This window comes from Nipponia nippon, unplaced genomic scaffold (assembly GCF_047370975.1).
Source record: "Nipponia nippon isolate SJK-2023a ecotype South Korea unplaced genomic scaffold, ASM4737097v1 scaffold_7, whole genome shotgun sequence".
Lineage (NCBI taxonomy): Eukaryota > Metazoa > Chordata > Aves > Pelecaniformes > Threskiornithidae > Nipponia > Nipponia nippon.
In genome coordinates this window covers 14,466,513-14,483,823 of record NW_028262391.1, presented here as the reverse complement: position 1 = coordinate 14,483,823, position 17,311 = coordinate 14,466,513, and the positions used below count along the sequence as shown (strand labels likewise).

Genomic DNA, 17,311 nt, shown 5'->3' with positions numbered 1-17,311 from the left:
TTCGCTTCCATAACCAAATTCAGGGTTGTGCTTCGGGATGGGGCAGCAGTGCCTGCAGGATGGATTACAGTAGCTTGAACAAGGAGCATGAGAGCCTCTGGTTTGCCCATACTGGGCTGCAGGTGAGAAGGTGAATATAAACACCAGCAGGAGAGAGGAATTACTGTTCCTGTATTTAGAACCTTAATGTAGTGCTGGAGCCATCTATCCTCTACGTGTGCAGCTCCCAGCACAGTGGATGCCTTGAGCTGCTCTTTCAGTAACACAAATCATAAAAATAAGCACAGAACCGGGTTTTGCCATCCCCATTGTGCCAAAGTTGAAGACTCTGGAAAAACTTAAGAGCTACAGGAATAATTCCAGTGTGGAGAAACTTCCTTACAGGGACGACCTTAAGGAGTTCAATCTATGTTCTCTGAAGAAGTGACTTGATTTTGGTATGAATGTTTTATCAACTTCTCATTAGCAGGGGACTGCTTATTTTATTAAGCAGTCAAAGGGAGAACAAAACCCAGCGGCTGGATGCAAAAGCAGAAAAGCACGAACTAGCCATGGAGTGGATGTTTTATGAATCAGCATAATTAAACTTCAAACAACATATCCGGAGAAGGCCTGAACCTGAGACTGGGCATCTCCTAAGAGATCCTCGCCATGTTGGCGGGTGTTGTGGGCTCAGTCTGGTTTATCTGATACAGGGAGGCGAGGGTGAGCGGCGTGATCCCTCTGACCTGACCAATTTGAGCGCTGGGGACTTGCCTCAGACCACGTGCAACGCACACATCACCTGTGAAAATCAACCGGTGCGTATGCAGCAGCCGGGATGTGTTGCGTGTTGTGCTGCACAGATGCCATCCCCGCGTACCCAGGAGGTGGTTTACGTGCCCGGCTGGGGAAGGAGGGCTCCGGCAGGACTCCCGCAATAAATAAGCGGGTGCTTGTGCCCACGTTGCATAACGCGCCGCTCCCGCTTGCTGGCCGGCGGGGCGCAGCCCCCCGCGGGGACGGGGGAGCCCGGCCCGGCCCGGCCGAGCGGCCGCTCCTCCTCCGCGCCCCGCGGAGCCCGCAGCCGGGGCCCCGGCGGTGCCGCGGTGCGGGCCGCGGAGGCGGGGCGCGGGCGGGGCGCGCATGCGGGCGGCGCCAGGCAGCGCGGCGGGCCGCGGAGCCACTCGCCCCCGCAGCACCGCTCGGCCAGGGACAGCTCCCGCCGGCGCCCAGGTAACGCGCTCCCCCCGCGGCCGCGCTCCGCTCCGCGCCGCTTCCCCCCGCGGCGGGGGCGTGGGGCGGGGGGGGGGCTCGGCGGCTCACGCCGGCTTCCCCCGGTGGTTGCTTGCTTGCAGCTCCGAGGCTGTGACGGCGCCGTCCCCCACCGCGGAGCAGGCAGCGGCGGCCGGCTCTGCCCTCGGGGCTTTCGGCTGAGGAGGGAGCGCGTCTTCCGGCAACTTCCCGGCAACTTCCCGGCGCTCGCAAGGCTCCGCGATGGAAGGGAAAGGTGGGTCGGGGGGGGGGGCGGCGGCGAAAGGACCGCAGTGGCCGGGCCGGGAGCGCGGCGGGGGCCCGGGAGCCGCCGTGCCGTGCCCTGCCGCTGTGGTGGGTACATTGCAGCAGCGGCAGGGAAGCGGGCTCGGGGAGGCGCTTCCCTCCCCGCTCCGGCGGGGGGTGTTCGGTCCGTTGCGTAGTGGAGTGTGGGGAAGGGTGTTGGTTCGGTTTGGGGTTTTTTCTTTTCTTTAATTTATTTATTTTCCTTTAGGGTGAGACAGATGTTAGTTGGTGATTTGTTTTCTTAATGCTAAGGATTTGCATAATAAATATGAGGTCTGTCCCATGTTTTTTAGTCAGCCAGCGATGGGGAGGTTTTTAAGAGATGAGAAACATTTCATAATTAGAATGGTTTTTAAAAAATCTCAAATTTTTTTCTGAAATGAGAACAACAAGGCTATAGAGCTCTGCCCTCATTACATTGCACATTTAACACATCAGAACATCCTGATAGATGGGGAGAAATGCAATGAGTGTTGTGCTATGGAACTATCCACCCTAGAAAGAGGAAACCATTAAATATTGCCTGCCTAGCTTGTGTGTTTGCATACATAGAGACATAGACCTCATCCAAATATATCCCTTCGTGTTGGGCATATATATATTTTGTTTCCATACATAGCTATGTAGTCCTGCACGTTTATTTACCGATCTACCTCTATAATTGCATCAGACATCACACATTCAACTGGTACATGAACTCAAAATCTGTACATGTTAATTGCCAACGAAATATTGATGGTAAGTCAGTCCATGCAGAGGAGAGGTTAGCTGCCATTCCCACCTAACCCTAGCTGCCAGCTCTCCTGTATAACAGAAATCTGGTAGCTGTTTAATTGATAGCGATCAAGGCAGTGGGAGAATATGGACTATAATAATCCAAGGAAAATGATGGTAGACTTGTATAACACAATACTACATACCTTCCAGGGAGCCGAGCAAGCTATATTTAAACCTCAGGTTTATTTTTGTAACTATCTTGTCAATCAGGGCTATAGTTCTCCTGTGTGGGAATATCTGATTATATGCTGATTAAGGAAGGAAGCTATTTCAATCATATGGAGGCAGTATGTCCTATAAAGTACAGTTTCTTGTGGGCAGTGATCAATAGAATTACTGGGGCTTGAGGGCAGGTAAGTACCTTTTTTAAAAAAGTGTATCTGCAAAGACTTGACTTGGATTAAAAGCTCACAGCAGTCATGTTAGCCTTGAGATATATATATATATATTTTGGCTATCCACACTGTTTTCACAGTTAACCTAAGATGGGACACCTTTACCTTTTTGAATGTCCTACTGGTACATGTCTTGATGCGAAACAAATAGACTGTGACTTTAGTATAACACGTTATGTGCTTTGTCATGCACTACACAAGCAGGCAAAAGGCTCTCCGTGGAACTTCTGATGGAGCTCATGTAGCTGGAGGAGTCGTACAGGGGGCAGAAATGTACCATCTGCAATAAAATAAAAGAAAAAGGGTCCAGCTAGCTGGTGGCAAAAGCAGCACCTGAGAGAGGAATCACCCGATTCCTATCTTGTGGAAACAGATAGCGACTGCTACGATGCAGTCGCTGCCTGAGTTGGCAATGAGCAGCTGAACAAGGCAGCCTTTCAGGCCACCGGTACTTGTGGTTTTTAGTTGCAAGACGGGCTGCACAGCAGTGCCTCTTGGCTTTGGTGGAAGGGTTATCAGGGGGTGAGACAACCCCGAGAGTCTCTACTCTTATCTTCTGTGAAAAATTTTCAGCACTTTGCTCTGACTAGAGATTTTCCTTGATGAGGTAGAGGTGGGGAACAAATACTCTCTGGGTTTTATCTAGCCATGCAGAAAAAAAGGCTGTTCGGGGCAAACTAGCAAAAATCAAGGTACTAGAATGGGACAGGTCCAAAGTAGAGATGACCTTAAAGGGAATACACAAGCAACTTTGCCATCTCAATGGGAGAATGAGAAGGCAGATGAAGTCTGCTTACAGCAGGGATCCAGTTGTGTTGGTACTGAAGCAATTCTTGAAACTCACTTAATGTTGGAGTAGCATGAGAAGGCCTATGGTGCACAGATCAAACAGACTAATTTTGTGTATGTGTATAGTGAGGCACAATGCAGGATGTCTCCCCCGAGGGAAGGCACGAGCCAGCCCAAACCCTTCACATTTTCAGCTTTTGTGACTAATCCTAAATGGACTTGCAGCTGCATTGCCCTACTAGGGACTTGTTTATGTTTTATTTTCATTACTGTCCAAGCCTCTGCATTGCAAGACCTGTGTTAAGAGATTGCTGCTTGTATACGGTGTTTCTCTAAAGTAATCCCTTGGTTTTTAAATGCTTTCTCCTGCAGCCCTTCTCCCACCCCTCCAGTCTTTCTCAGTGCAAATCTTAGAACATTTCAAACTTAGCGTTATGCAGATACTGGGGAAGAGTGTGTGCTATATTAAGCAACATAAAGTCTGTTTAAGAAAACCTACCTTCTGGTCCCTGAATTCATCTGTCCCTAGTGACTGCTGTGGATGTTTCTGCCTAGGATTTGCCATCCCAGGACAACTTCGTTGTCTGAATGTGGCTGGTGTTGATGCTTTGCAAAGCTTGCAGTCCTCTGTAAAAAAAGGACTAAAGGCTCATCTCTGGTGCTGCTCAGAGCAGCCATAACTGATTGCACTGGTTGGAGTCATTCATGAGAGTGAGGGGAGAAGGACATATCCTACTGTTTGTGCAGTGGGGTGCAGGACTAAGGACTTTACTGTTGTTAGGACTGTTGCAGTAAGAGTGCAAGCAGGAGGGTCCTGGTGTGGGGTGAGGTAGTGGTGCAGCCTGTGCCGCCTCCTAACAGTCAAACCTGGCTTGAGACAAACATCTCTATCTCCTCCCGACTCCTAAAAGATAAATAATTGTAGCACTCCATGGATCTGCAATGTTACCAACACATCACGGTGGTCTAAAAGTAACACTTGGCCTTGTGTAACTTTCAGCTTCTTTGACTTACTCTGTTCTGCACATTCACTGTCTCCAAACCTTTTCCAGCAGTGGGAAGCTTAAAAGTTGTAGCTGTTCCCAAAGCTCATCAGGCAACGGGGGAAAGGAGGGCATTGTGGGTTTGGACTCTTGTTTTGCATCTGCTACCTGATCCCAGTTCTCTGAATCTCGCCACTACAGCAGTTCCTGTAGGCTGCAGCAGTAAGCGATACCACTCCAGGCATCCCAGGAGCTGGGCTTTGCCAAAGCTAACAATAGTTAATGTGGAGGTTAAAGAATACTTGGTCATTTGCCAGATTCTTCAGTCACAGTCAGAAAGATGCTTAGCAGGGGAAGGAACGTCAGAGTGATGTTCAGACTCAGAGGCTGGGAAAGAAAGCAGCCAAGCAAGAGTCAAGCTGCACAGTGTGGAACGTATCCCTGGCTTCTGGATCGAGCGGAGAGGGACTGCAGGCTAGCCTTGCTGCAGGGACGGCTCCCTTCCTCCGAAGGTGCTATACCCTTTTCTGTAGCCCTGAAGACACAGGGAAATCCCTTTCTGGCAGTGAAAAAAGACATATTACTACTTTTACCTTGTCTGAGGTGGGGGGTGGGGACCTGATGTGTCCATGTTGCATGGTGGGCAGGGGCATAGAATCACAGAATATCTCAAGTTGGAAGGAAGCTCTTCTGTAAGGGCCCAACCGGTTCTTGGTGCGCTCTGCTCTCATTGGAGGTCAGTGCTGGGCACTGGTGGCCCTAGTGAGGTTTCACGCCCGTACTGGGTGCGGGGCAGGCTGCTGACAGTGCAGGATGCTGTTAGCTGGGAAATACAGCAGGACATGTTCTTCCCAACTGGTCTACTGGGACAGCAAAGCTAAAGCACATTGTTGGCTACCCCACTGAGATCTGGAGGTGCTCTTGTCAGTCCTCTGAGCACGGGCCTGCCCTGTTGGATAGTAGTGTCAGGTTGGAGAGGCATCCTCTGTGCAGTGGGTCTTCCCTCAGGAACACCATCCTTGTGCTCAGGGGGTGGGGTGGTAGGAGCCAGGAGATCTGGCCTTATAGCTCTCTTCTACTAGAGAGTCCCAAAGCAGCAGGGCTTTGAGGAGATGTCTGCAGAGGACACCTCTGCAGAGTGACTGTCCCAGGCAGATGCTGCCACAGTCATACTGAGTCATGTTCTCTTTCCAGTCACAAATGCTGGGAGCAGGCTTTTTGCTTTTGCAGGAAAGCCACAATGCTGTTGTTCATAGACACGCAATGTTCAGGCTTTTAAGTGAGGTCCTATAAAACAGTAGTAAGATCCAGTTTACCTTGGGCACAGAGTTACCCTTCCTGGGACTGGCAAACAGGTCTGAGCTCTTTGCATCCTGCTGTTTTATGGACATGTTAATGGGCAGGGTGGTTAGATCTATCTCTCCCTGCCGGGGCTGCTCTGAAGCCTCCTTGGCCAGACCCAGCGTTGTGGGCCAGCTCTCTGCACAGCTCTCCGTGTGCTATGCCTGTAAAGGACAGAATCTTCACCTTGAAGAACTTGTGATCGAAACCCAACTAGAGCCAATGAATGCTAGGATTGCAGACAGGCTTTGTGGACAAGGTGAGAGAGGGTGGCAAGTGAGAACATGCAGTTCTGGAGATTGCTGTGCACTGTTCCCACCTTCATGGCTTTCTTCAATGATCAAAAAAAAGATCTTAGTAATCCCAGCTGTAGTTCACGTCCTGAAGTTGTTTGGGACACTCACTTCAAAACCTACTTCATCATGCATCTTCCTGACACGTTGTGTATTTGTTAGAGGTGAGTCTGCAGCACATATTACCTGCTTAGAAAGATTTGTGTGCTGAAGTAATGCAGATTGCTTTGGTAAAGACTGTCATGCAAGTCGTCTTGGTTACTTCTTTGTAATGGAAACCAAGTAGTAGCAGAATCACTTTTGTTATGAAACTGTTCCTTTCTTTGGGAACATTTGCATCTTTGTCAAGATGGTCAGAGACTTCTCCAAGCAGCTCATTTTCCATAGAGAAGGTAGCTGCATGCTCTCTGCGTTTCACAGTGATGTGCTGTGCGAGATCTAGGATGTGTTACAGTGGCCAACAGTTCTCAAACTGGCTGGTTGAAGTCTGACACAGGGAAGCATGTTTGGAGATGTAAATAAATGGCCTGATTTTTTCGTATCTTCCCCCGTGGCCCAGGCTGTGCATTTCCATATGGGTACCAGCTTTCTGTATAGCAGGGGAACACTTCAGTTGCCTAACCTTAACACCATATCCCTGAGGCTGGAGTGGGGTGCTGTGAAGATTGCTTTGCTCCTGTGCCTCAGACTCAATCTCAGCTGAAAGATGCAGGACGGAAGTGTAAGGCACTAAGCTAGCACCACATGCAGGCATTTCTTTAATGAGTTTCAGAAAGCAAGTGAAATGTCTGTTCATCTTACATTAGAAATCACATTAAACACAACACAAATATGACTCTGTCCTGGGAGGGCTCAAAGATGGTAAGAGCTCAGGTTGCTGTGTGGGACTAGCAAATGAGCAAACATGGGGTGCTTGCCGCCTCCTAGATGAGCACGTAACAGTCTAATACCTTTATTAACCACCAGTTGGTAGCCGCTGTAATACGGTGGGCGGGCATCTGCAACTTCTGGATGAGGGGATGACCCAAGCCTATCTGATGCTGGGGGAAGTAGATGTGAAAAGAAAGTATCTGTGCTCTAATGGGCCTCATAATCAGGAGGGAAAGGTGTCCATTCTTGTATTCCTTCACACCTACAAACCCCCTGTATTATTAAAACAAAGGGGAAAGAGGACCCTTGTAATAAGCTTAAATGTTATAAAAATGGGAGGAGGACTTAGTCATCTGGCTATATTAAAATACCCAAGAAGCAGACGAATTCCTCCACCCCACTTCCATGAGTTACGTGGGAGCTGTGGAAGTTGCATTTAGCCTGAATGAAATGCTGGAGTAATTTAAAATAATTTTTTTAATGCATTAAGTTGTTCTGACGTACCATTTATATGTATAGTGGCTGGAAGCGTAATCTGTGGATACTTTGAGTAATGACCTGCATACAGCTGTTTCATCCTTAGTTCATTTAGGGTCCAGAAATTAAAAAAAGAAACTTGATTTTTTAAGCAGGTTTTTTCAAAAGGCTTAGCTTACTGCAAAATTTTTCTATCTGCTCTTATCTTTCCCTCCCTATCTACTCAGCTATTCAAATCCTGTCTGAATTGCATTCATTTCTAATGTGCCATAAAAATTGATATGCAAAAGCTAGTTATTTAGGGAGAGATGCAGAAACTATTTTAGTCTGTGTCTTTTGACCTATAAATGAGATAACATGATTAATTTTTTACCTGCAAAGCTTGGTGTTTATTAGCATGGTAAAAGGCAATTTGACAATGAAAAATATTACTGATGGGCATAATAATTAATGCTTTCGCTCAAAGTGTAAAGATTTCAATAATGCTGTTATACTAAAATGACTGAAGAAAGAGTTTACTATTTTCCTGTCAGTGATACAAGGAAGTTTCCTTTTTTATAGCTCCTATATCCCTGCTTTTTCTAAGTGTTCTTTATACTCAATAAGAATACAAATCATCACGCTAATTCATTGAGTTTCTTCTCCCAGGTCCCAGGTTTGGATGAACCTTATGATTTTATATTTATGCAGGCTAAACATTGAAAGCTATGGCTTTTTTCTTCAGATTGAATTAAACTATTTACGGTGTCATCACGTTTCAGTAGAGATCTTGTGGCTTGAGATGATGGCTGTTTGCTCAATAGAGTGCGGAGGGAGCAATACTGCGGTGTGCCTTGAACCACGCGGCCGAGGGAGGGCTGTGTATGCATCAGGATGTGTACTTTCAGAAGTAAGGCGTTTTACTTGCTATTTTTAATAGCATGTGCAAAGCGAGAAATCAGGAAAGTATGGAATAGCATTTCTAATTTGGAAAATTGTTTTGAGCTGTGATTCTTCCTCTTGTGTTTTATCCCTCTGTTGGAAGCTGATTTAGACTGGCTCTATCCGTCATCAGACTTCAATAGGTAAGGTTAATTTACTGAACGTAGCTACTGGGAGGATTTAGGAAGAAAAGCCAGAAGTGCTGAATGCTTTCTTGCATTGAGGGAAAGTTGCCTTCCTTCTCAGTCACTGAGAATGTATTATTAATGCAAAAACACTTCCCTTAAATTTAATGCTATCTCCAAAAGAGACTGACAAGCTTCAGGAAGATTGAAGCATATCTGGTCACTAAATCTCTTATGCCATGCTTATTCCAACATAAAGTGCTATCACTGATTTTGACTTTAATTTTTCTCTCCAAGTCCAGCCAGCCAAGGGTTATTGGTAGGATGGGCATGCTCAAGTGTTGTGATAGTCCTTACTCAAGCAAATGTTGAACTAGGGATCCTGAGGTCTCTTCCAGCTGACGTTGGTTTCTGACATAACCCTGCTGAGGAACTTGAAGTCTAAATCTGGTTCTGAATTCTGTATCCTGCGTCTTCCTCCTCCCATTCACATGCTGGTCTGTACCCCCTTCTCATATCTGAGTGTTTATCATTACTTGGGGCATTGAGGAACTGAATCCATATGTTGTGGCTGGAATTTGGCTGTGATTTACTGGGAGGCCGTGGAAGAAACTACAGGTGGCTGTGCAGTTTGAAAGATCAAACTTGTATGAAATTCCGCATTGGAATAAACTTCTGCCTTGAAGGACAGCCCTTGGAGCTTCATCCTTTTATTGATGTGCGGTCCTGAATGTGTATTTTGGGGGAGAGCTTTAGTGAGTATAAAACTGACCTTCAGTTAAGAATATCTTGCAGTAATGGCTCTAGAATGGTAAGAAACAAACACAAAACACCAAAATATTCCAGATGTCCAGAATTATTCAGTTTCATCATAGGTGATATCATTTGGAGATTCAGCTTAGTTTTCTGAAGCTTTGTCTAGGAAAAGACGTACAGTATGAACTCATTCTTTACTTGAGAATCCTTGCACACGCTGTGCTCGCTACAATGCAAAAGTATCCATTTCACTGCCACTTTAGAATAACCCCGAATTCAGTCTTATAAATGCTAGTGGCCCCAACATACTGGAAGCAAGAGGGAAAGAGCAGTAATACCAATAAAGAGGAAAAATGTAGAATCCAGCACCTTCTAGTATATGGAGGAAAAAAAAATTACTTGTATGTAAAGGAAGACTTGGATTTCCTAATTTGATACTAACAAGCCATTGCAGCATAACTGGGTTGACAGTAGAATAAGCTTCCTCAGCAAGACCTGCTTTCTGTAATATTTCTGGCATATTTGATCTCTTTGAAGGATGAATGTGAGCTTTTGAGATATTTTCTAGCCTTAAATTCATATTGCCTTTTAGTATTGACCAGCGCTCCTGGTATTCTGAGATTGCCTGTTAACCAATGCCATACATTATCAAATAATTGCATTGACAAAGTCAGCTGTTAATTTTTAAAGTTTTTATTCCTATCAGTGTGTCCCAGTGGAGAAATTACATACCACAATTTGTAGCCATTTTGTTGCCATATGAGAAGTGAGGGAGAAATCAGCAGAGAAGTTTAAAAATTACTGTCCTGAGTCTCCTCTTCCAGTCAAGATTTTCAATAAAGCCTGAGGAGCTACTCTGGATTTGCAGTTGTGTAGGTAAATGCATCATTTGGTCAGTAGGCAAAGGCCAGGTCATTAATGAATGCCTTACCTAACTGAAAACATAATGGAAATAAAACTGACTATATGGTGTGAGACTTATTTAAGTGCCTTTAGACCTTAATTATTAACTACCTAAGAAGCAGTAAAGGTTTGAAGAAGTCATTTTATATTGGTTTGAGGGAATTTAAAATAACAAACAGTTGTGGCTTGTTTACCTTTGACTTTCTTCCTGCTGCTTTGAAGGCAGTTTACTTTATTGTTACAAATTATATAGCTTTGAGGCTTTTGTGTTAGCAACTGCTATTAAAATTGCTATATATTATCTTCAAAAGTCAGAACATCCACCCCATCTTACAATTACTGTTAAGTACACCTGTAACAAGTGGCTCTGTGCTGAGACATGTCTGCCATTACTACTGAACGTAGTACCAGATATCTAGAATTACCTGTCCATTTTATTTGCATGATTCATCTCTCGGTAACATGTGTTTCAGGCTTTCCTACCTAAACTGTATTTATAGTGCATTCTCCTCTCCAAAAATCAACAACCAGGAATAGCAAGCCTTTGGTGTGTGTTTGGTTGGGTTTGTTTTTTTAAAAAAAAAAAAAAAAGCTAGGGTTGAATTTTCCACATCCTTTGATTAGAAGGTTCCCAGAAATAGTGAGGACAAGCCTGACATACTGAAGCAATGCAAGCATGCATCTGTGGGCAGTATACAGAGATAAAGAACAGAATGTGTTTTAAAATCTTAATTATTTATAGTAAGAAAATACTGGGTTTGATTAAATTGTCCCTTCTGTGGTACCACCCTATGGCTGACAACAGCAGAACTGAGTGCAGAATTTAGCCTCGTGTTCTGCTGTCTGTGAAATTGAAAACAAGGTATTGGGGCCAATGCTGAGCTTTGCATGCACAGGGATCTTCTAGTGCAAGCAATGCTCTGTGCTGTGCAAGTCAGTCAAATGATAGGAGTTTTTGGACTGATGGCCTGTTATAGACATACTGCTATACATACGAAAAGACAGGCAGTTTCTTTTTTATTTAAAAGTTTTCAGGAACAGTGAGTCCAGAAGAGTCTCGCTGAATCTCAGCACCGTTAAAGCTGGCATCACCACCACTGAAATGAGTTTATGCTCATGTGGAGCATGAGTTTATACTTGGTAATCTTAAAGGCAAGGTTGGTGTACAGCTACTTTACTGCTCTTGTCTTCCTGAAGTCATCTTTATTACCCAGAAGCTGCACAGCAATTTGGTCATCCAAACCAAACAGAGCATGTCCTGAATGCAGCTTTCCATCTTATCTTGAAAGTGGCTGTGGTGGGATGTTGGCTTGGAGAACATTAGGAAGGACCACGTAAGTGGACATGTCCCACTTCTGTCCCTCCCCTGTACCTTCATATCAATTCTGTAAGTTGGACTTCGGCTTGAAGCCTGGCTGTGGCACCCAGGAGCTGTGTGAAGGCTTTGTCTTCTGCAGTTTCCCTGCCTGTGGGCAGTCCCTCTTCCTAGTGTCAGGGACTTCTGTTCAGCCACAGTGGTAGTCAGTGGTCTACCAAAGGATAATATATGACACTTCTGGGCTGTCCTTTGCCTGTCAGGAACACTGAAGTAAGCATCTGCCTCTTCTCACTCCTGTTTGCAAAGGAGCTACCTAAAAATCAGGTCTTCTATTTTGCAAAAAATCCCATTTCCTGAAGTTTCTGTGCTGAATTGGATTGAACCCAATATTTTTCTTACCATTTGGGCCAGTCAAGGGCTTCCTGGACTCTGCGCTTACTGATGGGTCCTGCCTGAGTTTATCAGCACCTGTGGTATTATGAACAACACAACTGAGATTAGAGACTCATGTTTTTCAGCTGAACAATTTTACTGTGTGCTGGTTTTGTAAGGAGGTATCACAACAGCCAGCTCTTACTGATTTCTGAGGGACTGTGGATTTCATGGGATGCTTTTAAGGCCTCTCCAGGTGGTGGTACATTTGGACCATAAAGCTTTATCATTGTTTTTAGTTCTTGTATTATTTCCCTAATCAACCTTATAGCTCTTCTGTCTGTTGAAATATGGAGGTTAAGTTGATGGGGAAAATGGTTGTTTCCAGCTTTCCATTTTAACTTCCTTTGTAAAAGAAACAGTGCTGTTTGCCAGGAAAGGAGAGCCACATAGTCAGGAAAGCCTGTATATTCTTCTCTTCAAAAATACTGTATTTCAGTCCTAAGTAACATGGTTTAGTTTGAAATTGTTCTGAAATTATTTCCTTTGGGGAAAAAAAAAATATAGAACAAAAACATTTTTTAAACAGAACAAAGAATAATGCTTCATTTAAAACTTTAAAATTTCTATTTTTCCATGGAATACCCAAGGGCAGTTCAACAGAACTGGTCATGAAATGGCAAGTGTTACAATTGCCTATATCAAGTATTTCTGTGCAGATGTCAGCTGCAAATGTTCTGCCCATACTTTACCAATGGTTACTGGCTCAAATGCCTTGCAAGGCCATGTAAAATTTAGTTCCATAAAGAGATGGCTGATCTGGCCTCACCTGGATGGATTATCTTGTAGCTTTACCAAAAAAGCATCACTCAAACCAGATTGCATTGTCTTGGTTTGTGAACTACATGGTTTTTACCCCATGTCCCAGAATAGCCCCAGTTGGCACCAATAGCTATGAACTACGTATATTTACAGTGATGCTGTGGGGTATCAGAAATAGTGACGAAGGTGGCTATTGGCCAATGGCTGCTGAATGCCCTGAGTCTGATAAATTGAAAAGCTCATGTACCTCCTTGAGGGGAAAATGCAATCAGATTGTCTCTAATTATGACCCCAGATGATGACAGAGCAATCCAGACATAGCAAAGTATGGGCAGTGAGCTCCCTTGATATAAGACAAACCTCGATGGGTCTGGTATTGGATCCTTCTTTTTCACTGAAAGACCTATTGGACTGTCAGTTCTGTTCCTGGAGGGGCTAGTTACAACTACATGAGGCAATAAATCAGCTCCTGCTCCTCTGGAAAAGAAACCCCTTGGCTCTCAGCTCAGCCCCTGCTGGCAAAAAAGTGTGGGAATGGAGAGCCAGAGTTTCACACAGCTGTGCCAAGTCCAAGACACCAGCTTGTAAATCACCTGGATTCAGCCCCTTATGTCTGTTCTCTACAGTGGGAGAATGGCTACAGAAACCTCCGGTTAATGGAGTTACTGTGCATGGGGACTGTATGGCAGTATGGCTCTGTACTTCATGTTAAACGGGAGGTTGGCTGGTGCCTGGGCAGTATGTGTTTATGTGCACACTCTGGTTGAGGCATGTCTTCATTACCTTATGTAGGAATTGTATTGGGAACCCAATGTGGTTTTAGTGTCTTACCCTGCTGATCTGAGATCTTGCTTGGGTAGCATTTACAATTCAGGAGTGGCTGGATCGAGATTTTGATGTCGTGTTGTTGGCTAGAGAGCTTAGGGGGCTTTGGAAGGAGGTCTTGTTGGTGATAAGGAAGTGGAAGGTACAGAGCAGCAGGACTCCTGGGTTAAATCCTACCTCTGCATTTTCATGTGTTGAAATCACTTTTAAACCCTCTCTGTGCTGCTGCTGCTGAATGGTATGAAGATTAGTAAGGTAATGCAGCCCTGAAACCAGGGCACTGATGTCTTGTTTTCTCCTGCTAGTCCAAAAGGGTTTGAGCCATTTTACCACTAAAACATCTGTTTACCTCTGGCCTAGTAGGGTGCTGTTAGCTTCCCTCTCTTCCTTTTTTCTGAAGTTCATAGCTCAAAGTGCTCTCTGAAACATCTCAGATGAGTTTAACTGGAGAGATGCATCCCATGCTAGCTGCCATCTTACCTAGCAAAGTTAAACTTTACCGGTTATTTATTCTTTGGATGATGGATCCTAACAGTTTTTCAGCACTTTACCAACAAACAGAGCAGCAGTGTTTAATAACAGAAGGTAAGAGCATAGTATGAGGCCTGGAAGCATGCATTAGTGCTGCAGCATCCTAAATGGTGGTCAAAGATTTTAGAAGGATGAAAGTGCAGCTGATCTGTTTGGCAGGATAGGTAAGGACACTAGGAAACCTCTGTTCTGTTGTGTTGTTTTTTTTTCTTCTCTTCCAGGTAATTGCTATTGTAATATGGTGTCTTGTTCTGTGTTTTTTCCCTCTTAGCTGTTGCCAGGCCTGTATGTTTAGGCAGTAGTCTGATGTGGATATGATATGGTAGTGTCGCTCCTGTACCTCAGTCAAAGGCCCTAATCTTGTCCCTAGTAAGGATGGTGATGCAGAAAGTGCTGGAAAAAATAGAGGTCTGAGAACTGTTTCTATAACAGTGCTGTATCCCAGAGGGACATCTGTATAGAAAGAAAGATGAACGGGCTGAAGTAGCAGTCCATATAACTGTCACTTTTTTGTTACAATTGCTAATCATCTGGCATTTCGTAACATCTTTTCTCCTCCTGCGCTGTCAACTCCAATACCTGCTTTACAATCTCACGTTCATTGGGATGGCAGAAGATTGGGATCCCATAACTGCTTTATAGTTGGTTTGCTGTGAGACCCAGTGGATGGAAATCACCTTGAATGGTAAATGAAGTTACAAGTGCATGTGATCGAATGCCAGTGTGCATCACTGCCCTCTTTGCATTTTGTACTGCATGTGTAACGTTTCTATTAGCTATAACTGAAGGACTTGTTCATTTGTTTGCACCATTTTGCAGGATGCACCAGACTTCTGCCTAAAAGGTAGTCCTCAGATTTTTCCTACTGATAAGGCCTGATTGATATGCACTTTCTTGTGGGATCTAAATCCTTCAGTTAAGAGACATTTCACTTCCATAAAACATTTCATACTTTTAAATATCAGAGAATCCTTACAGAGCTATGAAAATATTATTAATATCACATATAATTTGACTCTTAATTTTCAAATCTACAGATGTTTTATGAAATTATTATGGTAGCCTTAAGTTTAAAATAGTGTAGTTGATTTGGAGTAATAGTCTGTAAAGTTTCCATGCACAGTAAATCTCATTTTTCATGCAGAAAAAGATCTTCAAAGACAAATATTTGCAGTAATAGAAAAGGCAACATGGAGAAATGGTGTCGAAGAACATTATTCTTCATATAATTGTTTCCTTTCTTTTCCTTATGGATCTTCACTGGAGGAAAATACCCAGGGCTGTGTGTGGATGTGTGCCTCTAACAGGTGGCTAGTTTTAATCGCCTTTCTGTGAGGGGAGGGAATTGGGAATTTCGAATGACAGGGTTTAGGAGAGTTGTGCTTCTTTAATGTTTGAAGTCTCTCAGGTACTAGTTGGCTTGGTTTTGTGGGTGGTGGATGCATTTGGGACTGCTCCAGAGAGACCAATGAGTCCATCTCACCAAACCCTGCCAAGGGCACACCACTTGTTAGAGATACTTGCATAAAAGTGCGTCCACCATTGAGGACCAGGGAACCCAAGTCAATACGCATCTGTATCAGTGGGTGCTTTTTCTGTATTTACTTTGTCATGTTTCCTTTGACTTCTGCTGTTATACCTGTCCTGGCACACCTACCTATGACAGTCAGTAGAACTGGCATATCTCAAGTCAACATCTCAGGCTCTTATGAATTTGTATTTACGCTGCTGGTGCTTAAGCAAAGATGCCTGTAATGCTCTATACCTGATACTGTCTGTTTGAATAATGTAGCCGATTCACCAATACGAGGTAGAGCCACAGGAAATCAAAATCCTTTTCTGAAAATGTTCGTTTGTTCTTTTGCAAAGCCCAGCCAGGAACAAGCAGTGTCAGCTCCTTATGGTGTTAGAGCGCTTTTGGGGTAACACGGCTCACCTTGTATATTCAGCAACTGTCCCAGCAGTCAATTAGAAATATTGTCAAAGGCAAAGCCTTTCAGGCCTGGTATAGACTTGAATAACTTTTGGAAGACCCATCTCTTGGAAAGTTCAAGTGTTTCAATATTAGCTTTTCCCAGACTAAGAAAAAATTGAACGGGAAATTTGTGGGACATGGAAGAAGGTACTTCAGCAATATTGAATTGATTTGTTTTGATATTTCTGTTCAAAACCAGCTCAACATCTCAAGGATGGTCAGGTGACATCTGTCATATGACATTTAATATTTTCCCAAAAGAGCCCAAAAGCTTGATTCTCATTGACTTCAGTATTTTCTCCTAATGACACATGGCACCTGGAGCTGAGTCTGGCAGCTGGACTCCACTCTTTCCTCCCCTCAAGTCAGCCTGCCTGGTGAAATGCCAGCCTTTGTAATGTACAACACTAAGTTGTTGCATAGCTGTTTGCATTCATGGGTATCCGTGCTACAAAAAGGAAGGCAAGAGCTTTATTGGGGTTACAAAGGAAAATGAGGCACAGAGTAGAAGCACCTTGCTCAAGGTCACCCTCTAATATGCTAGGATAACTCATTCTAGCACAGTTAGCAGTACAACACCTTTTCCATGGTACTCTGAGCTAGAACATCAGAAAGTTCATATCCTTAATAAAAGACAGGGAGACTCCTTACTGCAATGTGGAAGATGTAGTTCTCCAGGGACTTTCCCTCAAGAGAATGGGGGTATAAGCCACAAGTTTGAAGCAGTATGTTAGTAGGGAGCGGCAGCTGAATTTATTAAAAATATTCTTCAACTATTTTGGGTTAGTTGAAAATAGCAGAATATTCTTATTTGGCCCTGTATGATACTTCACTGCAGTTATCCTGATGAGACTGTCTCAGTGTTGAAAATGCAGGTTTTTTTTTTTCTCGAACAATGGGGGGAAAAAATTCAAAAGACAATTCTCAGTGGTGATAATGAAGGAAGCCTGTGGGCTTGCTGAGGAAGCATCTGTGGACCTGGTTCATAAGCAGATGATTTCTCTCTGAGTGAGGATGATATTGTTGCCCTCCATTGGCATAAAGAAATAGTAGGAAGGTCAGATTGGAACAGCAGTAAGTCAGCGCAGTATTTATGCCCACTTCTAGCACTTATGATTCCTGACATTTAGGGTCTCAGCAGGAAACATCCCATTTCCTCAATTGACCTAGGTATGTACATATCTCAGTGTATATATAGAGATTAGAGGATGCAGTTCTTAGTCTTAAATGAAGATTTTTGTGGAGTTAAGAGAAAGCTAGTTCTCTAAGGTGTTCATTTCCTTGCTCCACCTGCCAGCA

The 17,311-nt window shown here is 44.2% G+C and overlaps 1 protein-coding gene across 1 annotated transcript in view; it reads left to right on the top strand.

The window, feature by feature from the left end:
• The first annotated feature begins 1,102 nt into the window (after nucleotides 1-1,102).
• The window catches only part of FGF12 (fibroblast growth factor 12), a 232,338-nt gene continuing 216,129 nt past the window's right edge, over nucleotides 1,103-17,311 (top strand). Inside the window, exons 1-2 of the mRNA XM_087739169.1 lie at nucleotides 1,103-1,215; nucleotides 1,338-1,489. Of these exons, the coding sequence (XP_087595295.1) occupies nucleotides 1,477-1,489 (13 nt within the window). The 5' untranslated portion in view covers nucleotides 1,103-1,215; nucleotides 1,338-1,476. The remainder of the gene's footprint in view (nucleotides 1,216-1,337; nucleotides 1,490-17,311) is intronic.